General features: G+C 33.7%; 1 protein-coding gene across 1 annotated transcript in view; it reads left to right on the plus strand.

Moving 5' to 3' along the window:
* LOC134726212 (protocadherin Fat 4-like) overlaps positions 1–21,258 on the plus strand; it is a 74,978-nt gene that overhangs the window by 25,565 nt on the left and 28,155 nt on the right. The window contains exons 3-6 of the mRNA XM_063590611.1: positions 8,174–8,344; positions 9,926–10,001; positions 14,749–14,912; positions 20,599–20,778. Coding sequence (XP_063446681.1) covers positions 8,174–8,344; positions 9,926–10,001; positions 14,749–14,912; positions 20,599–20,778 — 591 coding nt within the window. The remainder of the gene's footprint in view (positions 1–8,173; positions 8,345–9,925; positions 10,002–14,748; positions 14,913–20,598; positions 20,779–21,258) is intronic.

The following is a 21,258-nucleotide window of genomic DNA, read 5'->3' on the forward strand; positions in this document are numbered from 1 at the left end:
CGGAGGCATTACATGTATGTAGCCGTCATACTTTGAACGACAAAATTATTTTTATGTCTACCTGTGCGAATTTCAAGCGCGCAATTTTACACCAGTACTGAAACCTTCTATCCTTTACGGGAAGACTTTACATACATAAATTAAGTTGTATTAGAATAACAAAATTAGTATGTTAAATTTGATGTATGCCTTTTTGTGCTTCTTCGTTCGTTTGATGTTTTTACAGTGATATTTAGATGATAACTCATTATTGACTGTTGTACCCCTATTTTTGACATTTTTACTCATTGAGTATGTTTGTTTTGTTCATTCAACGTTGACAATGTAATGGAATATGATGCGACTATCATAAAAGTGAGAGGTTTAGCTAGCTATAAAACCAGGTTCAATCCACCATTTTCTACATTAGAAAATGCCTGTACCAAGTCAGGAATATGACAGTTGTTATCCATTCGTTTTATGTGTTTGGATTTTTGATTTTGCCTTTTGATTTTTGATTTTCCTTTTTGAGTTTAGTATTTTTGTGTTTTTACTTTTGAGTGACAGCACAACATAAAAGCATAATGCCAATTTATTTTGTATACATATATGTTAATTTTCACTGCATGTTTAAAACTGTAAATTTGTTGAAAAATATCCGAGTCCAAATTATAATACTCTCAAAACAGTTGGCTTTTCTTCTTTAGTTTGTCCATTGTTAAAGACTGATTGTACCGTCTGTAGTATACATGTATGTCGTTCGGTCCTCATTGACATATACTCACGTCATTTATCAATATGAATAGGATTGAAATTCTTCAACGTAGAACGACTTGAAGGACCTTACAATCAGCATTCTTTTCTTGATCAAAATATGGATGGAGTTGGGTGGTGTACATTGTACCTCCCCATTTCTCAATTCTACTGTGATAAGAGTTTGGCATATTTTTACACTGTCATTGCTAGGATTCACACTCCTGGGACTATATCTGTTGGTTTTGTAAAATAAAACACTATACAGGGACATCCAGCCATTTTAAAAAGGAGGGGGTCCCAACCCATGACAAAGGGGGTGGCTTCTAACAATATGTCCCATTCAAGATGCATTGATCGTCCAAAAAAGGGGGATTCCAACCCCGGAACCCTTCCCTGGATCCGCCAATGCAGTAGATGTATCCCAGTATCATTTATATTTTTAATAGTTGCTAAATTCGATATGGCAGTATGGTCACGGGGGGGGGGGGGGGGGGGGGGGGGGGGTAACTTCCAATTATTGGGTATACGGGGATGTGTCAAAAATATGGGTCATTATTTTGCGAGATTTTATATAAGAATTACCCTCCTTTTTAATGACATCCTATATTAGAATGCATTTACGTTTGAAAACTGTATATTGACTTGGGGTATAATCTACATATCATATAAATATGCTATTGAGAATCTTACATTATTAATGGTCAATTATTAATTTCACCTTTCAAATAAGTTCCCAAATGAACCCCGGAAATTTGTCTCCTGATTTGATCTTCAATAACGTTTTAACATCATATTTTAAATATTGTATATAAGTATAGGTCATTCTTTCTTAAATATTTATATAACTATAGGTACTAAATTTCAGTGAATGTTATATTAAAATGGGTACGTATTTTGAGGCAAAAATGGCACACCCTACCAAAAATATATCGAAGTTACCCCCGTGAGTATGGTATTTCATCCATTCACACTAAATGCCATAAGTAAATTGCAATTTGAATATACCATTTTTATAGCTACATGTAAAATGGAGGTCATTTAGACACACCAAAGCGTAAATATTAAAATTGTGACATATTTCTGTATACCCCCTACGGATTTTACTAACCCTCTATGGATCCGTAGGGGGTCACTAACGAACTATATAACTTATAGATGTAATAGCATACCTTATCTTGACATGACATATGAAAACCCCTTAAGCATATAATATCATGATATAAGTTATATGGTTAGCTACTGACCCTCTTTGGATGCATAGAGGGTTAGGAAAATCCATAGGGGGTGAGGACGAAGGCCGAATCCCCTATGAATTTTATTCACCCTCTATGGATCCGTAGGAGGGCAGTAGTTAACCGTATAACGAATTTATCGGACGCTGGACTTTTCTGTGGCGTTTTGTTGAAAAATAAACAATGAAACACAACAACATTAATCGATGACGTCGCCATTAACGCGTCATGAACCCCATATGCAACTTACTAACCCCACACGCACGGTCTCATAGGGGGGCACCACGTGACGGCGTTTAACCAATCTCATCGTGATAATTCATCTGTGGTCCGATAATGGTGTATGGAATAGTCCATGGAATTGTCGAAACCGATACAGGTGAAATACGTAGAATAATAATTGTGGACACAGCAATAAAATCAGATCCTCATGAGCCCGTAGTAAAGTAAAAAAAACACTGGAAAAAGCATTATTTTATAAAATTTTCTCAAATTTGCTCGATTAACCTTGAAGTGAAGACTAATACAAATTTGCGTGTATAGAGTGAACCCCCTAAATAAAATAATACTGTGTTCTTGACGACTTCCCTTTACGGTGATCGATAGAAAAGTTATTTTACTATATAGTATGTTAAAAAGGAAGTTGTTCTTTTTGATCTGGTTATGAGAAACAGTTTATCCTTCGTTTTGCATTTGCTTCAAACGATCTTCGTATTATTTGCCTTTGATATTTTTAAAGAAATCCTTTTGTGTTCATTAAGTCGTTCATCTGTTATAGAATGCATCAAATCACTAGATCTTGCAAACTCATCTGATAGTCTACTGACTTCTGGTCCAGCTACCATCAATATGTCTAAATGGGGTCTTCGGTTAAACCTATGACAACACATCGCCCTTTACAATTGCATTATTTTGGGTTTTTTGCCAGATCAATTGTTCTATAGGAAAAATATTTTCTGGTCTTACGTACAGTGAAATTATCATTTTCAAAATCAATTGCCACCTGTGGGTTATATAAGAGAAGGGAAGCCAAATCTCGGAGAAGGTCGGTAACGATCGAGAATATGTTACACGACCAAGACCTATGTTAATGCAGTATCATGCTTTATATGGACTGTTTGTACAAAATCTGACTCATAAAATGAGCATACTACCAAATTCACAAGAAGTTCCTATTATTTTATAATTGAACGCCAGGAATAAAACTGTGGTCGAGATGACTATATTTTCTTAATACACCAGTCTATTAAATCATTGAACGTTACAGAGTCATGACATGATTATAATTTCTGTGTTTATCTTTCTTAAGCCGATATATACCATTCAAGCTAAAACACATAGAGTTATCTGATGCGCGTCTCTAGTCCTATATAGGTACATTTGACCATATATACAAAGAATATGCCGTTCCAGGTGTTGCAATATTGGGTAAGTGAGGACACATGTTCATCTACTATCCCGTAATATATCACCAAGAATTTTATAACAAGTCATTTCAATGTGCAATCCACCTCACATGACGATAAACTTATCTTCTCTGTACAAATCAGGCCATTCCCACTGAATATCCATTACCAAAAGTGGCCGATCTGCCGTTACTATTGATGTTTCTCTCGTTTTAACCACATTTTCCGTCTTATCCATCAAATACCTGATCATTGCAACTGAATGGGCTTGTTTTTAAACAGTGGCATTATAGATTTTACACTTACTGATACGGCTCTACAAGAGCCTTACTTTTTAGAGTAATGAGATGAACTACGATTTATACCAGTGAGTTTGCCCTGGTAGTGCATACACATCATGCATTATGTATATCAATAGTTTGCGCATGCGCAAAATTGTTAAATCATGGGTGTCATAACCTTGAAAAATGTTATCAAACAAAATCATATCATTGAAAATCCCAAATCAATTATTTTATAGTAAATAGTTAAAATGTTTTTTAATGAATTTTGTTATATTTTCGCGCATGCGCAAACCCTGTATATGTCAAATAATCATGTCTAGTGAATTATTCACATGTAAGGAAGGTAGCTAAAAAACAGCCATTTTAGAAAACGGCGGTGGCCATCTTGAAAAAATGATGTTTTTTAATGGCCAGCAGTTGTTTCTTAAAAAGTAAATACTAATGATACTTTGTGGTAATTTTCATGCTTGTATCATCATTTGTACAATTCCCTCGATTTTGCCTGCTAATATCTTCCACTAAATTTGCTATAGATTAGGACTTCGCCGTAAATCCCCCCCCTTTTTTCCATAGATTTGAGTCATACAAATATACTAGGTATTATCTATATATCAGTCCTATTAGTCTAGTCGATTTATGCGAATTTTATCAAAATTCCTCAGCTCGTGGTAAAGCGGCATAAAATTTGGCATTGTAGTAGTATATGTCATGGAAAACATTTTTAGCTATCACTTCGAAAGTCTAATTTGGCGGGAACGGCGTAATTTCTTATAATGACTAGCATACGAAGATGTTGCGCATTGAATTGTTTCTTCCCATTGCTCAATTTTGGAACAGTTGATTGAAGACTATGGAACTGCAGAAACACTTCAGAATCACAAGGGAAAATGACCCAAATCCTGTTGAAACACACTTTCAGATCAAGAAAAAAGAAAACGTATTTATGAAGTTGAAGATAAGTCGCCAAATGATAAAAATAACCCTTAGAATAACCAGTCACCTTAAAGTTGGCTGTCATATCAAGAACAATGACTTCAGCGTATTTTCTGTGGTGATGTATCTGACGATCTTCGCAATGATTCGTTTAGGGTCGACATAAGAGTACGTGCGTTTGCACTTGTACAACAAGACATTGCTCTGCCAAACTTAGTACTGGCGATGTAATATCACAGGACGCAAAGTATCATTCTTATTTTTTTATAGAAAACTTGACAATATGACAAGTAGCCAGAATCCAAAGACACAGAAAGAAAGCCAGGGATCTGTTATCAATGGAATTGTGCTTGCCGAAATAATAGAATACATCAACGACACACTGTCCGGAAAAGATATTGTTTCCAATCTTCAGGTTTGCCTATCGCGCTAAATTGTATAGTAAACGTTTTTAAAACAAACAACTTAGAGTTGTCATGGAAGGAAGGATAATACAACGCATCTACAAAAAAGATGGAAACTAGTTGCCATAGCAGATCTGTAAGGATATACGTAAGGTAGATTTGTTTTCCTGATTTTGGACAAGGGTGTTGGTGAAACTCTGAAAAAGGACAAAAGATAAAAATGAAGACATCATCATTGCCAAGTAGTCAAAATAGTTTGAAGGAATATGTTTGATACTAAGATACTAATAATAACTTTACAAGTACATTCAATACCAGCTGTCGTTATGAATCTGTTCTGTAAATATTAGTTTCCTTTGGAAAAATAGTTCTAGGTGGGCCAAACATCGAGACACATTCCATTAATACTTTGAATGAAAGAGAGCACTTACCATTCCGCAGCTATAACAGTTCAATTGTGCAATTCGTCGTCTAAAGGATACAACTACAAGTTAACAACTCATAAGTCCTCAGATAGATCGAGCACCACGTGTCTCGGTGTTTGTGGAACTGATTCATGTTGAAAGCCTCCATTGGGTGTCCCTTTGAAAACTATTCTTTAAATATTATCATGCATATCTCCTCGAAATATTCTACACTACAGCTTTGGCTATGATAATGCCTTAATCGGCATATAAGGGATTACCTGTTTCAGACATCCCCAATATTATATATTCGTTGAAAATCAGGCTAATGACGATACCTTTCATGTGTGATTGCATATCTTCTTTAGCAGCTAGAAGTATAATTTTTTTAGGTTCGCTGTACTAATCATTACTTATATGACAACTTCAAGTTGCTTCAGGCGTTACCTGTACAATTTAGCGATAGAAGCAAGTTCGTAGATTGACGCAATATCTGTTCCAGACTGTGAGCCGTCGTTGTATTCTATTAATTCGGCAAGCACAATTAATTCAACGATTAACAGATTCATGACTTTCTTTCTGTGTCTTTGGATTCTGTCATATAGCCTTGTTGTGCAGTCCTAACAAACAAACAACATTAAATATCCGGCACTAAGTTTGGATAAGAGAATAATGGCTTGTAGGTCAAGTGCACTTTCATGCACATACTCTTTTGTCGATCATATTCATGAATGTTGATGCTTTATGGAGACCGTCAGATATATCACCACAAGAAAAGTCATGCATTCATTGTTGTTGTTGATTCAGAGTGTCTGGTTATTTTACTCTTTTTTTCAATCAATGACTCATCTTCAACTTCTAAACGAAATATTTTGAGATCTCAAAATTTATACGATTTATACCATTTTGCCAAGTGATGCTGGCTTGTTTCTTCAATTCCATGGCTTTCACTCAACTTCCATGTTGAGTGATGCGAGAAAGTAATTCGAAGTGCAATATCTTTGTATGGTAGCATCTAAGGACTGAAGCTTATGTCTGAGTGTTCTTTTTGGTATCTGCCGGGAATTATAAATCCTCACGTGTCCTCATGGCGTTTCAATATCTACAATTTTTATCCTTTTTGATATAGTATTGTCATACATAATATGTTATGTACGTTATGTTCTGTGGAAAAAATACTTTAACAAACTTGCAAGTAAAAGTAATGATGTATTAGATACATTTGATTTGTCAACATGTGCATGTCTGATATGAAATGCATCACAACTTTAGTGTAAATGTAAATAGCAAATTATGAAAAAAATGCAAAAATTGATATTTCGAAAATTTTTGTTTTCAAAAGGGCCATCATGCAAGATGACCACCAGCACTTCAATATCTGAAGTCCTCAGATGATAGTCTTCGTCATTAGTGATTTATGTACAAAAGATTATCAAAACTGGTAAAGCCATTTTTTTGGTAATTTAATAATAATGATTTCTGTTAATTGTATGGCGGCCATTTCAAAAGTTTGATGCTTTTACTACAATCTGAACAATTGTTTCACAAATCGACCGAACAATAAACCGTTGGTCGGCAAAGTAATTGTTATACAATTTTGCACAGCTTCCATATTTTGCAGCAACATTTTATTTGACATACCCTCTGAATTTAACGAAATTAATTTGCTAAAAAGAAATATGGTTTTATAAACAACTATTTGTGCTACACATTCATTTTTTATTCGAAGAATATGAACAAAATTTGCCAAAGTGTTTCTAAATTGAAGCTTTTTTTTAAATCGTAAATAACCCCAAAAATAGTTATATGTTTGGAAATGACATCATAAAACTAAAACCTAAGAATACACACGAAAATATGCACCTATAATTTAATTAAAATTGAGTTGAAACATATTTTATTTGTATAAAGACGAATTGGATAAGACAAGTCAAACAGACTAATTCCGTGTGTATGTACCTGTCCATAATGTCAAGTGCCTGTTATTCAGTGGTTGTCGTTTGTTGATGTGTTACATATTTGTTTTTCGTTCATTTTTTGTACATAAATTTTGCCGTTAGTTTTCTCGCTTGAATTATTTTACATTTGTCCTTTTATAGCTGACTATGCGGTATATGCTATGCTCATTTTTAAAAGACCGTACGGTGACCTATAGTTGTTAATTTGTCAATTGGTCTCTTGTGGAGAGTTGTCTCATTGGCAATTATACCACATCTTCTTTTTTATATTTTGTTATTACTTAAAATATTAAAGAAATCAAAAAAATATAAAATTATAAAAATAATGGAAATGGGGAATGTGTCATAGAGACACAACCATAACAAAAAGCAGAAAACAATCGAAGCTACCAATGGGTCTTCAACACAACGAGAAAGTCCAGTACCAGGAGGCGAGCTTCATATTGTTCCCAAAAGCATACATACATTACAAATTATTTTTTTAACATTTGTATACATTGGACTTGAATAGCGCAAACACAAACAAAGTTGCAGTATAGATACTTGTGAAAAATAACGTACTTTGACCTATAATGGTTTACTTTTACAAATTGTGACTTGGATTGAGAGGTGTCTCATTGACACACATACCACATCTTCTTATATCTATATTGTGAAAACATTACAGCTAAGGGACATTTGTCATGCGTCATTTAAAGAAAGTACGCAGAACTTGAGAAAAAAAGCCGAGAAACTTTAGCGAACAAGACGATGATTTATAGATATCAAAAATGAAGAAAAATAATATTAGATTCCCGTTAAAATTTTTTTTATTTAGGAGTTCTTATTGTGTTGACTCAAACTACTGAATTTGGTTATGACTGTTGCGGTTTCGTGTATCAGTGGAGGTTTCACAGCACAACAGCAGGATCATTTGATGCGCAGGTGTGGAGACCTCAATCGACTAACCTGTATCTATTGGTGGGAAATAATACGTTAACATCCACAAGTAAGTTTACTACTGCGCAGGTGTGAAGACGTCAATCGACTGACCTGTACCTATTGGTCAATCTCCGGCGCAGAGTTCATATCCGTTCCATACATGCTTTGCAATACGGGAAATAATACCTTAACATCCACAAGTAAGTTTACCATGCACTGCGCAGTTGTGGAGACGTCAAGCGACTAACCTGTACCTATTGGTGGGAAATAATACATTAACACCCACAAGTAAGTTTACTTCTGCGCAGGTGTGGAGACGTCAATCGACTGACCTGTACCTTTTGGTGGAAATACTACGTTAACATCCACAAGTAAGTTTACTTCTGCCCAGGTGTGGAGACCCCTTTGGTGGAAAAAATACGTTAACATCCACAAGTAAGTTTACTTCTGCCCAGGTGTGTAGACCCCAATCGACTCACCCGTACATATTGGTGGGAAATAATACGTTAACGCCCACACGTAAGTTTACTTCTGCTCATCAAGTTATTATTTAAATTCGAAACATTAAACACTGTAACAAGAGACACATACATAATACAAACATTATTTAGGATGTATTTCACTTTACTGCAATGGTGAAAAATGGTGACCAAGACGAAAAAAAGAGAATAAGACAAAGCATTTTAAATAGAACCCATATTTTGCTATCTCGATATTATTGATGCGCTATCAAACTGAACATACTCGATTATGACCGTCCGAATTATGAGTATTACCGGATATATACACACATAAGCAAAACGATGGTTCCTCATGCCAAACAATATCCACTTACTCTGGAAAAGAAGGAGATGTGATAGGATTGCTATTGATACAACTATTCACTAGGGACTAAATGATACAGAAATTAACAGATTTGGTTTTACACTAGTAATTTTGGGGCCCTTTATAGCTTTTTGTTCTGTGTGAGCCAAGGCTCCGTGTTGAAGGCCGTACATTGACCTATAATGGTTTACTTTTATATATTGTTATTTGCATGGAGAGTTGTTTCATTGGTACTAACACCACATCTTCCTATATCTATGGAATACCTTACCCGGAGTAGTGGTGTAACATCAGAAGATAAAACAAACTATAAAAAACAGTTGGAAGGACTGAACTCGTATCACATCAACACTAACACTGCTTGGGTGGGTTTGGATGACTTTTAAATAAAACACGAAAAGGGTAGATTAAAGTCAATAGTAGCTAAAAATTAAACCCCAACGTAGAAAAAAGTATTCACAGATAAAATTCCATTCAGTATACATGACTACCCCCATTTTTTTTTTTTCATTTGAAAAATAATAGCTGGCTTCTGTAAATGCATATACATTTTATATTTGATAAAATGCTGGGGTCACACATTCGCGTATAGACCGACATTGAACCACAAGCTGCATAAGTTTGAATTATGAATTACAACGAAACACGTTTGGTGAACGCTTTAACTCCAGAGATTTTTTATGCAGCACAAAAAATACATCTAGCTCTATCGATTGTCAAACGTTTACCTGTTCGCCGCTACATGTACGTAATACATACGTTGGGTACGTTTGAGTGGTTAAAACAAAAATAACAGTCAGTAATAATTTGTTTTTCTTCCTAGATCCTGGTACAGAAGAAATTCGCACTATTGCCAATGGTGAGAGAATCCGAGTCAATAACAATGATTATCCTGGACTGTAAGTTTTTTCTTTGCACAAAATAGTCATCGGGGGGGGGGGGGGGGGGGGGGTATTTCTTTTTATTTTTACTTGTTCTAATATGTGTTACAACTCGGTCCTTTTTGTACTTAAATGTAAACATAGCTAACTAAACCTCCTATAAATGCACCATGTTCTACATAAGAGAATCCTTTTACCAAGTCTGGAATATGACAGTTGTTGTCCATTTGTTTAATGTGTTTGAGCTTTTGATTTTGCCATTTGATTATGGACTCTCCGTTTTGGATTTTCCTCGGAGTTCAGTATTTTTGTGATTTTAATATTTTTATACAACAATTAATATACATAATTTCATACCAAAATTATGCATTTTAGGCTCACTGACAACTCATACTTGTGCGTCAATATTGTTTGATGTGTTTCAGCTTTTGATTTTCAAATTTGCCATTTTATTATGGACTCTCCGTTTTGAATTTTTCCCGGAGTTCATTAAAGTAATAAATTTTCAATTGTTTTATGTTGAAAAGCACTGGATTATTTATTTTAGGCATTTTTTTTTATTTCACATGTGGAATGGTGGTATACATGGTTGAAAAATAAAACATTTTGATAGAAATAATTTCAATGATCGAGATTTATAGATTATCGTTGATTATCTCAACGAGATTGATTTTCTCGCTTGAGCTGGTACAGCGAAAGTGAGAAAAGCAATCGAGTTGAGATGACCAATGATAATCTGTTTATCGCTATTTTACCTATGACGACGTTGTCAATTTCAATGTCAATTTCGTTAGTAACGCCACGTGGCCTCCTTAGTTTCTAGCGATAATTTTTCCATCTCAAGCGAGAAGCATGATATGAAAATTATCACAAAAAAAGATCAAAGGAAAAATGCACAAAATAGCGATAATTAAAATTATCCAGAAGTTAAATAGAAGGTTTTTTAGAATCCGCACATGGTTAATACTATATAAATAACACATAGCTGAGAGGGTGATAGAGCAGATTGGTACCCCGAGAAAACATTGTCAACCGCGGCGAAGCCAAGGTTGACAATGCTTTTTCAAGGGGTACCAATCTGCTCTATCAACCTCTCAGCTATGTGTTATTTAATTTATTATACTGAACGTCCTACCATTTTTGTCTTTTACAGATAAATTTTATTTCAAAAGGATTTTCTATGACGTCACGTACATAACAACGTTACGAGTATTAGAAATAAACAACAAGATGTTTTTTTTTTTTTATTTTGACAGTTAAATAATAAAATTTGATCCAAAACGTAAATCTTAAGCATTGTATTCAACTACTTGATGTAAATTCAATCCATTGTCCTTTAAATTGTCGATTTTTGATTGGTTGAGACGAGAGGGTAACATTCAAAAAAATTGTCACCCTCTCAGCTATGTGATAGAGTAAAATGACACCCTCGTATTAGCCAATCAAAATATGGCATTTTAACGTGAAGTATAATAATACTACTTGTACATAATTTTAGTCAATCTTATGGACATTTCTTTTGTGGAACATGCATATGAGCCGGCAATGCAGTGTTGTTTGTACGGAATTTTGGAATTTTGTGAAACTTAGGTATTTAAAACAAACAATATAAGTCCTCCGCTTTGCTGTACAATGTAATGTTCATTGAAGCCATGCGATTCGCCAAAATCTCATCCTTGTCAAATAAAATATTTTGTATATGGGATTGGGATTAGGAGAGTGCTCTGCATTCCTAATTCTTTTATAAGACACTCATAGTCGGTGCATTACTTTTGCGCGAATTACCATTACATCTGCGCTTAGCTTTTGATTACATTTGCGGGCATTTTTTTGACAGAAAAACTGAGGTAAACTGAGGTAAAATGCAGGTAATACTACTTATTTATTAAAAAGATACATGATGTGCAGAGTAGAATTGCTCATAACAGTGAACATGAAATAATTCAGGGTTGTTTGCTGATGGTAGTGATGCATTGGGGGAAATATGGATTCTGATGTAATATAAGTTTCGACTAGATATTCTGCAAACTTCCCACGATGCGGATCATTTAGTTTATCTGAAGACATTTCCCCTGCAAAACTATAACGTAATGTTGTAGGATTAAGAAATGCATTGTGCATTGCAATTTCAAAGTCACTTTTTACGATCCTTGGTTTAAGCATAATGTTCCTGTCTGTACACAATGAAGATATCATGTTGAGCAAAACAGTGTAAATTTCCTCTAGTTTGGATGGTAACAGAGCAAATACTAGTGGTACATAATGTCCCAATTTAAGTCCACGAAAAGTGTACAGTTGATAGTCATATTTATTATGAAAATTATGATATAATTTATTTTTATTTATATTTTTACCTGAGTTTACCTGTAAAATGAATGCGCGCACATGTAATCAAAAGCTGCGCGCAAACGTAGAATGTTTTAATCTCCAAATGCGCGCAAACGTAGTGCGCCCCTCGTAGTAGTATGATTACATACAAAGACAATAATGTTTGAAGCTTTGTCCGCAAGAACAACAACCTACTATAAGATGCTAGTCATATTACATCCTCTCTGTCTCTGAAATAGATTTTGGTCGACCATTCACACAGTTCTTCAACTTGCGAATGCGACATTTTTTCAGAGACCTGATTGTTTTGACCCATTAGGACAAAGTATTTAGTTCAACTTCATCTCGTTTACTCCGTGCTCTAGCGTATTCCTCAGCGTTTTTGAAGTTATTGTTCCAATTGATGTGTTGGGTTTCTCTGAACTTAGAACCATCCTATATCATCTTTCGGAGATGTTCACGTTGAATTATGCTAAAATCCCCCAGTAATAACATGTCAGAAGGAGCTGTGAATAGAAGCAGAGTGGGAACAGTCGCATGCCAGAGGAATTTTTAGGTATTAATCTAAAGAAATGTCCTGCAATGCTTATTTAAAGTTAAATACGTTAGGTACAATGGTTTTGGTGTACCTGTATAATAAATTAGGAACAGACTGGTTATTAAAATAAAGCAGAACTTTAGGTGTTACCCTCTTGTGATGCAGAATGTGTCCCGAATAGCGAAAACTTTATTATTCAAATTTATGGACTTTATGGTTTTATTAATCTCCGCTAAATAGTATTTTACTCTGCTAAGTGTCTTTAGATATTTCTCCGTCCTTTGTGAATTTGACTCCGGTAATTGTATTATAATGTAAGCACTTCTTGTGAATTTCATGCAACCGGTTTTATATTTGACTATAAAAGCAATTTCAAATTATCATTGTATTATTCTTGATACGTATGTTGATGTTCAAGTGTCGTATTAAATATGTTATTATGTTTCAGATGTTAGTGTAAAACAACTATCTACACAACAGAATGTTCCTCATGTTTATAGCATCAATTCCTTTATTGGCAAATTAAACAGAAAATAATTTCCTCGTTTCTTCATGTAAAGGGTCCGATCTCACTGATTTTAAAAAGAAAGAAAATAGCTACATCAAATATTATGATAACCCAGTCTGTATGTTGGAGAAAATGTATTAATGCATCCACTTCTGTGCTGACATGACTTATCATTGATATGGTAATACTTATACATTAATTGTTTACAAAATGTTTAATTTTTGAAAAACTAAGGGTTTTCATCTCGAGGAATAGAGTACCTTTAAGTTAGCAGTATTTGGCAAAACGTTTAGGAATTTTGGTTCACAATGCTCTTCAACTTGGTACTTTATCTGGCATTTTTAACGAATCTTTTGTAGACGAAACGGGCGTCTGGAGTATATACGAATTTTAATCCTGGTATCTAGGATGAGGTTATATATTACCAGTGCACATTCTGTCAAAATTTTAAGAAAATTAACAGGCAGGGCAAAAAAGAGTAGTTCTAAAGTAAATTAACCCCAGCGGAGGATAAAGATGTGAAAGAAGTTAATCACTGAAATAATCAGGAGTCGTTAATAACATATTACAGAGTCGTGAGTAATATATTAAAGAGTCATGAGTAATATATTACAGAGTCGGGAGTAACATATTACAGAGTCGGGAGTAACATATTACAGAATCGGGAGTAACATATTAAAGAGTCGGGAGTAACATATTACAGAGTCGTGAGTAACATATTACAGAGTCGGGAGTAACATATTACAGAGTCGTGAGTAACATATTACAGAGTCGGGAGTAACATATTACAGAGTCGGGAGTAACATATTAAAGAGTCGTGAGTAACATATTACAGAGTCGGGAGTAACATATTACAGAATCGGGAGTAACATATTACAGAATCGGGAGTAACATATTACAGAGTCGTGAGTAACATATTACAGAATCGGGAGTAACATATTACAGAATCGGGAGTAACATATTACAGAATCGTGAGTAACATATTACAGAGTCGGGTGTAACATATTACAGAGTCGTGAGTAACATATTACAGAATCGGGAGTAACATATTACAGAATCGGGAGTAACATATTACAGAATCGTGAGTAACATATTACAGAGTCGGGAGTAACATATTACAGAGTCGTGAGTAACATATTACAGAATCGGGAGTAACATATTACAGAATCGGGAGTAACATATTACGGAGTCGTGAGTAACATATTACAGAATCGTGAGTCACATATCACAGAGTCATGATTAACATATTTCAGAGTCGTGATTAACATATTAAATGTCTTACACGTGCTGTTATCCTTTTTATGTTTAATAGAAGAAATGATTTGAGTTGATTCCCCTGAAGCAGATATCTTTAAACAGTTCTAAATATTAAAGGAATATATTCTTTTCAGGCATTCAACTGGAAGATTGTTCGTAACTTTTAAAAATGGAGGTCCAGAAAATGTTAAGAAGTTAACAGGTATAACAACATCAATCGCTGTGTCGGCTTCAATTGATACTTCAGGTGCATCAGCAATTAATTCAGACTATTCCATTATTTCAAATTATACACCAAGTAAGTACTACACTATAAAACTATCAATACAAACTTTTCTTCCTTTAAAAATGAATTCAAGACAGAGAAGAACTTGCATCAATGCTTTTTTTCTTTTATTTTCGGTTTATTTTGCTTTAAAGGTATAAACTTTTATTGTGATTAGTTATCTATTTTTATATACAATTATAAAGTGACATGGGAAGCCTGATCTGCTTTTCCTTCTACATTACCTGCAATTACCAGATTACTGCAATTTACTTTAGTTTGTCCTACTTTATTATGTAGTGTTCTGTGTACTATTGTTTGTCTTCTTCATTGCCTGCAATTAGAACCTGATTCGACTGCAATCTACGTTAATTTTGAATTTTTGTATGCAGTGTGTTTGTCTTTTATGTAGTCTTTTGTATGCAGTGTGTTTCTTCTATTTAGTGTTTTGTTGTTTGTTGTTTGTCGTTAGTCTTTTATTTAGTGTTTTGTTTTCTGTTTGTCTTTTATTTAGTGTTTTGTTTTCTGTTTGTCTTTTATTTAGTGTTTTGTTTTCTGTTTGTCTTTTATTTAGTGTTTTGTTGTCTGTTGTTTGTCGTTAGTCTTTTATTTAGTGTTTTGTTTTCTGTTTGTCTTTTATTTAGTGTTTTGTTGTCTGTTGTTTGTCGTTAGTCTTTTATTTAGTGTTTTGTTGTCTGTTGTTTGTCTTTTATTTAGTGTTTTGTTTTCTGTTTGTCTTTTATTTATTGTTTTATTGTCTGTTGTTTGTCTTTTATTTAGTGTTTTGTTGTCTGTTGTTGGTCTTTTATTTAGTGTTTTGTGTCTGTCTTTTGATCGTTGTTCTTTAGTTTTGTCATAACCCAGATAGCAAACATGTTTTGGGCCCACGTTGGCATTCTGTTGGCATTTCTGTTGGCAACATTGTTGGGCCAACGTTGGAAAACTATGTTGGGCCAACGTCATTTTGCTCATTGGCTCATTGGCCCTTCGTTGGCAACAATCTGCCAACAAAGTTAACTGTTTGCCAACAGTCTACCAATGTAAACTAGTTTTGAAATGATGTTGGGTCATTGTTGGTCGTACAACAGATAGCCAATGTCCGTTTTCAATGTTTAATTATGCTTTCCTTATTATTCTAATATAGTAATTAGTATTTTCTAGTATATACTGTAATGTACATAGAAAAATTACTATCATCTGTCATTCAAAGAGTGGGTAAATGCCACTAGTGTCAAATAAGCAAACGAAATATTGTGTATATTGAAAATGAAACTATATTAAAATTTCATTTATTCTTTTGGGCTGGTTTTAAATTAAAAAAAATTGCGCAAAAAAATATTCAAACATTAAGATAAATATATTTAGATGACTACACAATTTTGAAAATATTAGATAAAGAGAATGAAGAGCACATCTTTTTGTTTGCACTTTGGAATAATATTTAAAAAAACAATTAAAAATCTATGGCATAAAACGGGGAGATAAGTACTTAATACGTTGGCATATTGTTGGCACAATGTTGGCTTATGTTTCAATATTGTCATAAAATATAACCTAAGAATGAGCATTCAGATAAAGTTTGTTAAAAATAGGTTCAGTGGGTTCAGTCAGAATATCTTACACTGAACCAATGGACGACATAAGTAGAATATCTTTGGGAAATACTTATATATAACAGAGATACCAATCGCAAAACTTCTTGCATTGTGACAAGCATCATTTCATATATATATATATGTCGTGTACATTTTATTATTTTGTACAGGTTATTACCCGTACAGAAATTTTGTAAGAGTAAGAGTAATTTCTTGTATGATGCCATCATACAAGTTATAACTTGTACAAATATAATTGTACAAGTAATTACCTGTACATTTTTTGTTGAGAAAAAGATAATAACTTGTACAACTCGCTATCTTTTAGTTTTATTTGTTTGTTCCTTCTATCTGCTTTTTAAGTAATAATTTCAGCAAAAATCACACTTTGAACATATTGGGTTGAACAAGTAGCTGCCACAAAGTCAGTAAAAGGAATAAATTAAATGAAACTCTTCTTCCAATTATTTTGATTTATTATTTTGTCGATGGAGGGAAATATTCAATTGTTCTCTGATAGTTAAGTTTTAATTATAATTATTTATTTACTTTATTTTTTTTTTTTTTTTTTTTTTTTTTTTTTTTTTATGAAATTGCACAAATCTTAATCATTCAGACCAGTGTCAGTTGTTCTCGTGTGTTCATGAATTCATCATACTATTTATGTCAGCATTCTATATTTTTACGGACACATGACTTTGAAATGGAAGTTGTCTATCATACATGATATTTAATCATAAATTAAAGTTCTAGCCAAGGGAGAAAATCCCTTCAATTAACACCATGCAGGGTATGTGGAGCTCCAAAAAGTAAAAAAACAATGTCAGTGAGTTAGTAAGCCACTTCTGCTTTTTACGGGCGCAGTCCACTGAATTTGGTACAGTGATCCTGATAGTATATGATTGATAATCAACATTGTCTACCTAACAGTAACATCTTTGACTTTTACTTGACAACAAGCATTAAAGACTGTACTGTAGTAATGATAGGATGAGCGACCTTTTTCAAAATATACACACATATGAGTGAACATCCAGATAATTTCTCTGATTATATTGGCAAATTGTGTTTTTTTTTAACTCTATATTAGTAATATTTTTATGCCTCCATGATCAACTTTAACTCCTGTTCTAATCAGATGGTTAAGTTGATGACTAACATTTAATATATTCAAGTGATCTTGAAATTAAAGATACTACCGACTCAGATAAATCTGCTTCATATTTAGACCTTTTTCTCGAAATGACTACTGATGGTAGGTTAAAAACCAAAATTTATAACAAACGCGATGATTTTAATTTTCCTATAGTCAACTTTGTATTTCTATGTAGCAACATCCCAGAGTATGGAGTATATGTGTCTCAATTGATACGTTACTCTAGGGCTAGCTCAAAGTACATTGATTTTGTTGAACGATAAATACTGCTTTTTCAAAAGTTGCTAAGACAGGGCTATGAATCAATCAAATTAAAGTCATCACTCAAGAAATTTTACGGTCGTCATCATGAGCTGATTGACCATTATGACAAAAGTGTGTCAGAAATCATATCTGATATTCTTCCTCAGTCATAATAACCTTTCATCATTACCGAACTGAACAAAGAAATAACACGACGGGTGCCGTATACGGTGCAGGAATTGCTTACCATTCCGGAGCACCTGATTTCACTCCCGGTTTTTAGTGAAGAGTTAGTGTTGTTTCTTAATTATTATTTATAACTGTTGATGTAAATGTCCTTTGGTTTTGTGAGTCTTTGTTTACTCCTTGGTTTTGATTGTTATTGTCTTTACAATAATGAATAATTTCGTCTCCTTTGCAAATGAGTTTATTAATTTAATTCCTGTTACATTCAAAACATCATGCCCTTTTTAAGAATTATTTACTGATGCACTTATGGTATATTATTTGTTGAAAGGGAAAGTTTTGTTGTAGTCAGCAAATATGACAAGGTAGAATAATGATTTGTACAAGTTAATATCTTTTTCTCAATAAAAATTGGACAAGTAATTACTTGTACAATTGTATTTGTACAAGTAATAACTTGTATAATGGCATCATACAAGTAATAACTTCTACAAAATTTTTGTACAAGTAATAACCTGTACAAAATAATAACATGTACACGACATATATATATTTTTTACGGATTACAAATGTGTCAAGATTTGTGATTGGATAACAGCACAGAGATGTCAGTATATATTCAGGAAACTGCCAGGTATATACGACGTTTTTATCCACAATTTGAACCTCAAAAACGTCATCATAACACCAGTTACTATGTGACGTAGTCAAAAGCTATCAAACTGTCCGAGGCTCACAGAGGGAAAATAATGACTTGCTTCAGTTAATAGTACATTTTTGATACAAAATCACGCAATTTACACTTTTAATACTTAAATTTAATGTTAAAAGTGTTATTATAAATTATTACATACACGATAAAATTATGTTCACAGCAAATTAGAAAATCCTTCACGTATGCCGAACATATCAGGTTGTGTTTTCAACTTATATATGTTTTGTCAACAAATACCTGCACTGGAAAATAACATTAACTCAGGAGTAATCCGTAATAAATGTGTAATTCAGGTCTCAGAAAGGGTATATACTGTGACATTCCCGGCTAAGGGCTTATATAGATATAAGCTCTAATATAAAAAAGAAGATGTGGTATGATTGCCAATGAGACAACTATCCACAAAATACCAAAATGACACAAACATTAACAACTATAGGTCACTGTACGGCATTCAACAATGAGCAAAGCCCATACCGCATAGTCAGCTATAAAAGGCCCCGATAAGCCGGGAATATCACAGTATATACCCTGTCTGAGACCTGAATAACATATAATATATAGTCGATGTGGTCAAACGTTTATCTGAAATAAATACCCCATATACTTTCTGTTATATTACCGTACAACGAAAAAGACTTTTATTGAGTGCAGTGTATCACAAACTCTGTCTGTCCAACAATAAATGCGTGGTGGCCATATGATAATTTTTTTTGGATGAAAAAAATTCAGCTTGGCTGTAAATATTTTACATGGCAATATAACATGTATTATGTTGTGAATACCTGACATAAATGCCTATTTTACATAAATGTCTTAGACTTTTAAGAAGAAGGTTGTCCTAAAGCTCCCTAGGCTGGTCCTCTATCTTGCAGCATACGGGTATCCAAAGGACAAACAGATATAGGACAGAGAATCAGTCTATTCACGCCCATTCAAGGGAAGTCCCTGATACATTGTGGTTATTATAACTGACGTAATGAATTATTTGACAAATAATCGACATTGTCACAAGGACACGTGTTCAAAGATCTCGTAACACTTTAAAACAAACTAGATACATTGCAAATGGTAAAGACATTTCCATTCATCTAAAATATAAGAATATAAGAATACAAGAAAAAAAAAAAAAATCATTCGTTCGAAGCGCTTTTCTCGATCTACCTTGATCAAGAACGAAAAACTGATTATTTCGAAAGCCAAACATGCACATTCAACTAAGAACAATTTTATCTTAGTTTTGATTTAATTTCTTAAATCATAAACGACCAATTTAAGAAGGGCTTCTTAAAAATATTGTCAATACTGATATACTTGTTATGGAAGTGTTGATACCATAGGGGAATGATAGTCTACTTATAGCAGTATCACGTCGGTGCTGTGAAAATAAATGAAAATATAGAAGTTCATGCGTCCGAAGCGCTTTTCAAGAATAATTCCATCAGAAAACAGAATATTTCAAGGATTATAAAAGCACTATTCAAGATTATGTCTATCAGCTGTATTCGGCAACACTTTTAGGAATTTTGGTCCTCAAAGCTCTTTCAACTTCTTACTTTTTTGGCCTTTTTAACTTTTTTGGATTCGAGAGTCACTGATGAGTCTTTTGTAGACGAAACGCACGTCTGGCGTATATACAAATTTTAGTCCTGATATCTATGATGAGTTTATTCAGATAACGAAATATTTAAAGGATTATAAATCAGAAACAATAAGAGATCTTTATGACCAAATTGGACATAAAATCCATTTAAGGTCATCATTGTCCCGGAAAGGTGAAACTTAAGTTAAATCTTAACATGGTTTGATATGTTTTTGCTGAAGGTGTAGCTCCACAGTTGACTGGCCTAGGTACAATAACAGTTTATAACGATGACGTCTCGATTGGAAAGGTTTTAGCCACAATAACATATACTGATAATGACCAAGAGGATATTGGAAACCTCATGTTGACATTGGATTCAGCTTCCAACAGTGGAACAAGTTATTTTGAGCTTGTTGCAGGTTAGTAAGAATGAACTTTGTACTGTTACACTACTTTTCTAGGTTAGGTGGGGTTGGGCGCCCACTACATGTAAAACAACGCCTACAGTTGTGCCAGTCAAAAGACAGGAGCATACAATTCAATCGGGTTCCTTTTGTTTCAGTATATCATATTTTGATTTTGTGTTATTTTCTTCAATCATGCCGTTATCTTTCTCGTTTTAAGAGGTATTTTATAGCTGACCATGAGTGAGTTTTGCTCATTGTTGGAGGCCGTACAGTGACTTATACTTTTTTTTAATTTCTAATCCATCTGATCAAGTCTACAGAAAGGTCAGTCCTGTATAATATATCATGAAACACGTATACGTAATTCATAATAATCTCGTTTGTCACAGATCCTATCTTGAAGTCGTCTATCTGTACCAATTTCAAGTGAGGTATGTAGAGATAAAACATTTACCTTCTAGTTTCCTTTGTTAACTTTATGGCAAGTTATAA

This window comes from Mytilus trossulus, chromosome 7 (assembly GCF_036588685.1).
Source record: "Mytilus trossulus isolate FHL-02 chromosome 7, PNRI_Mtr1.1.1.hap1, whole genome shotgun sequence".
NCBI classification, from domain to species: domain Eukaryota; kingdom Metazoa; phylum Mollusca; class Bivalvia; order Mytilida; family Mytilidae; genus Mytilus; species Mytilus trossulus.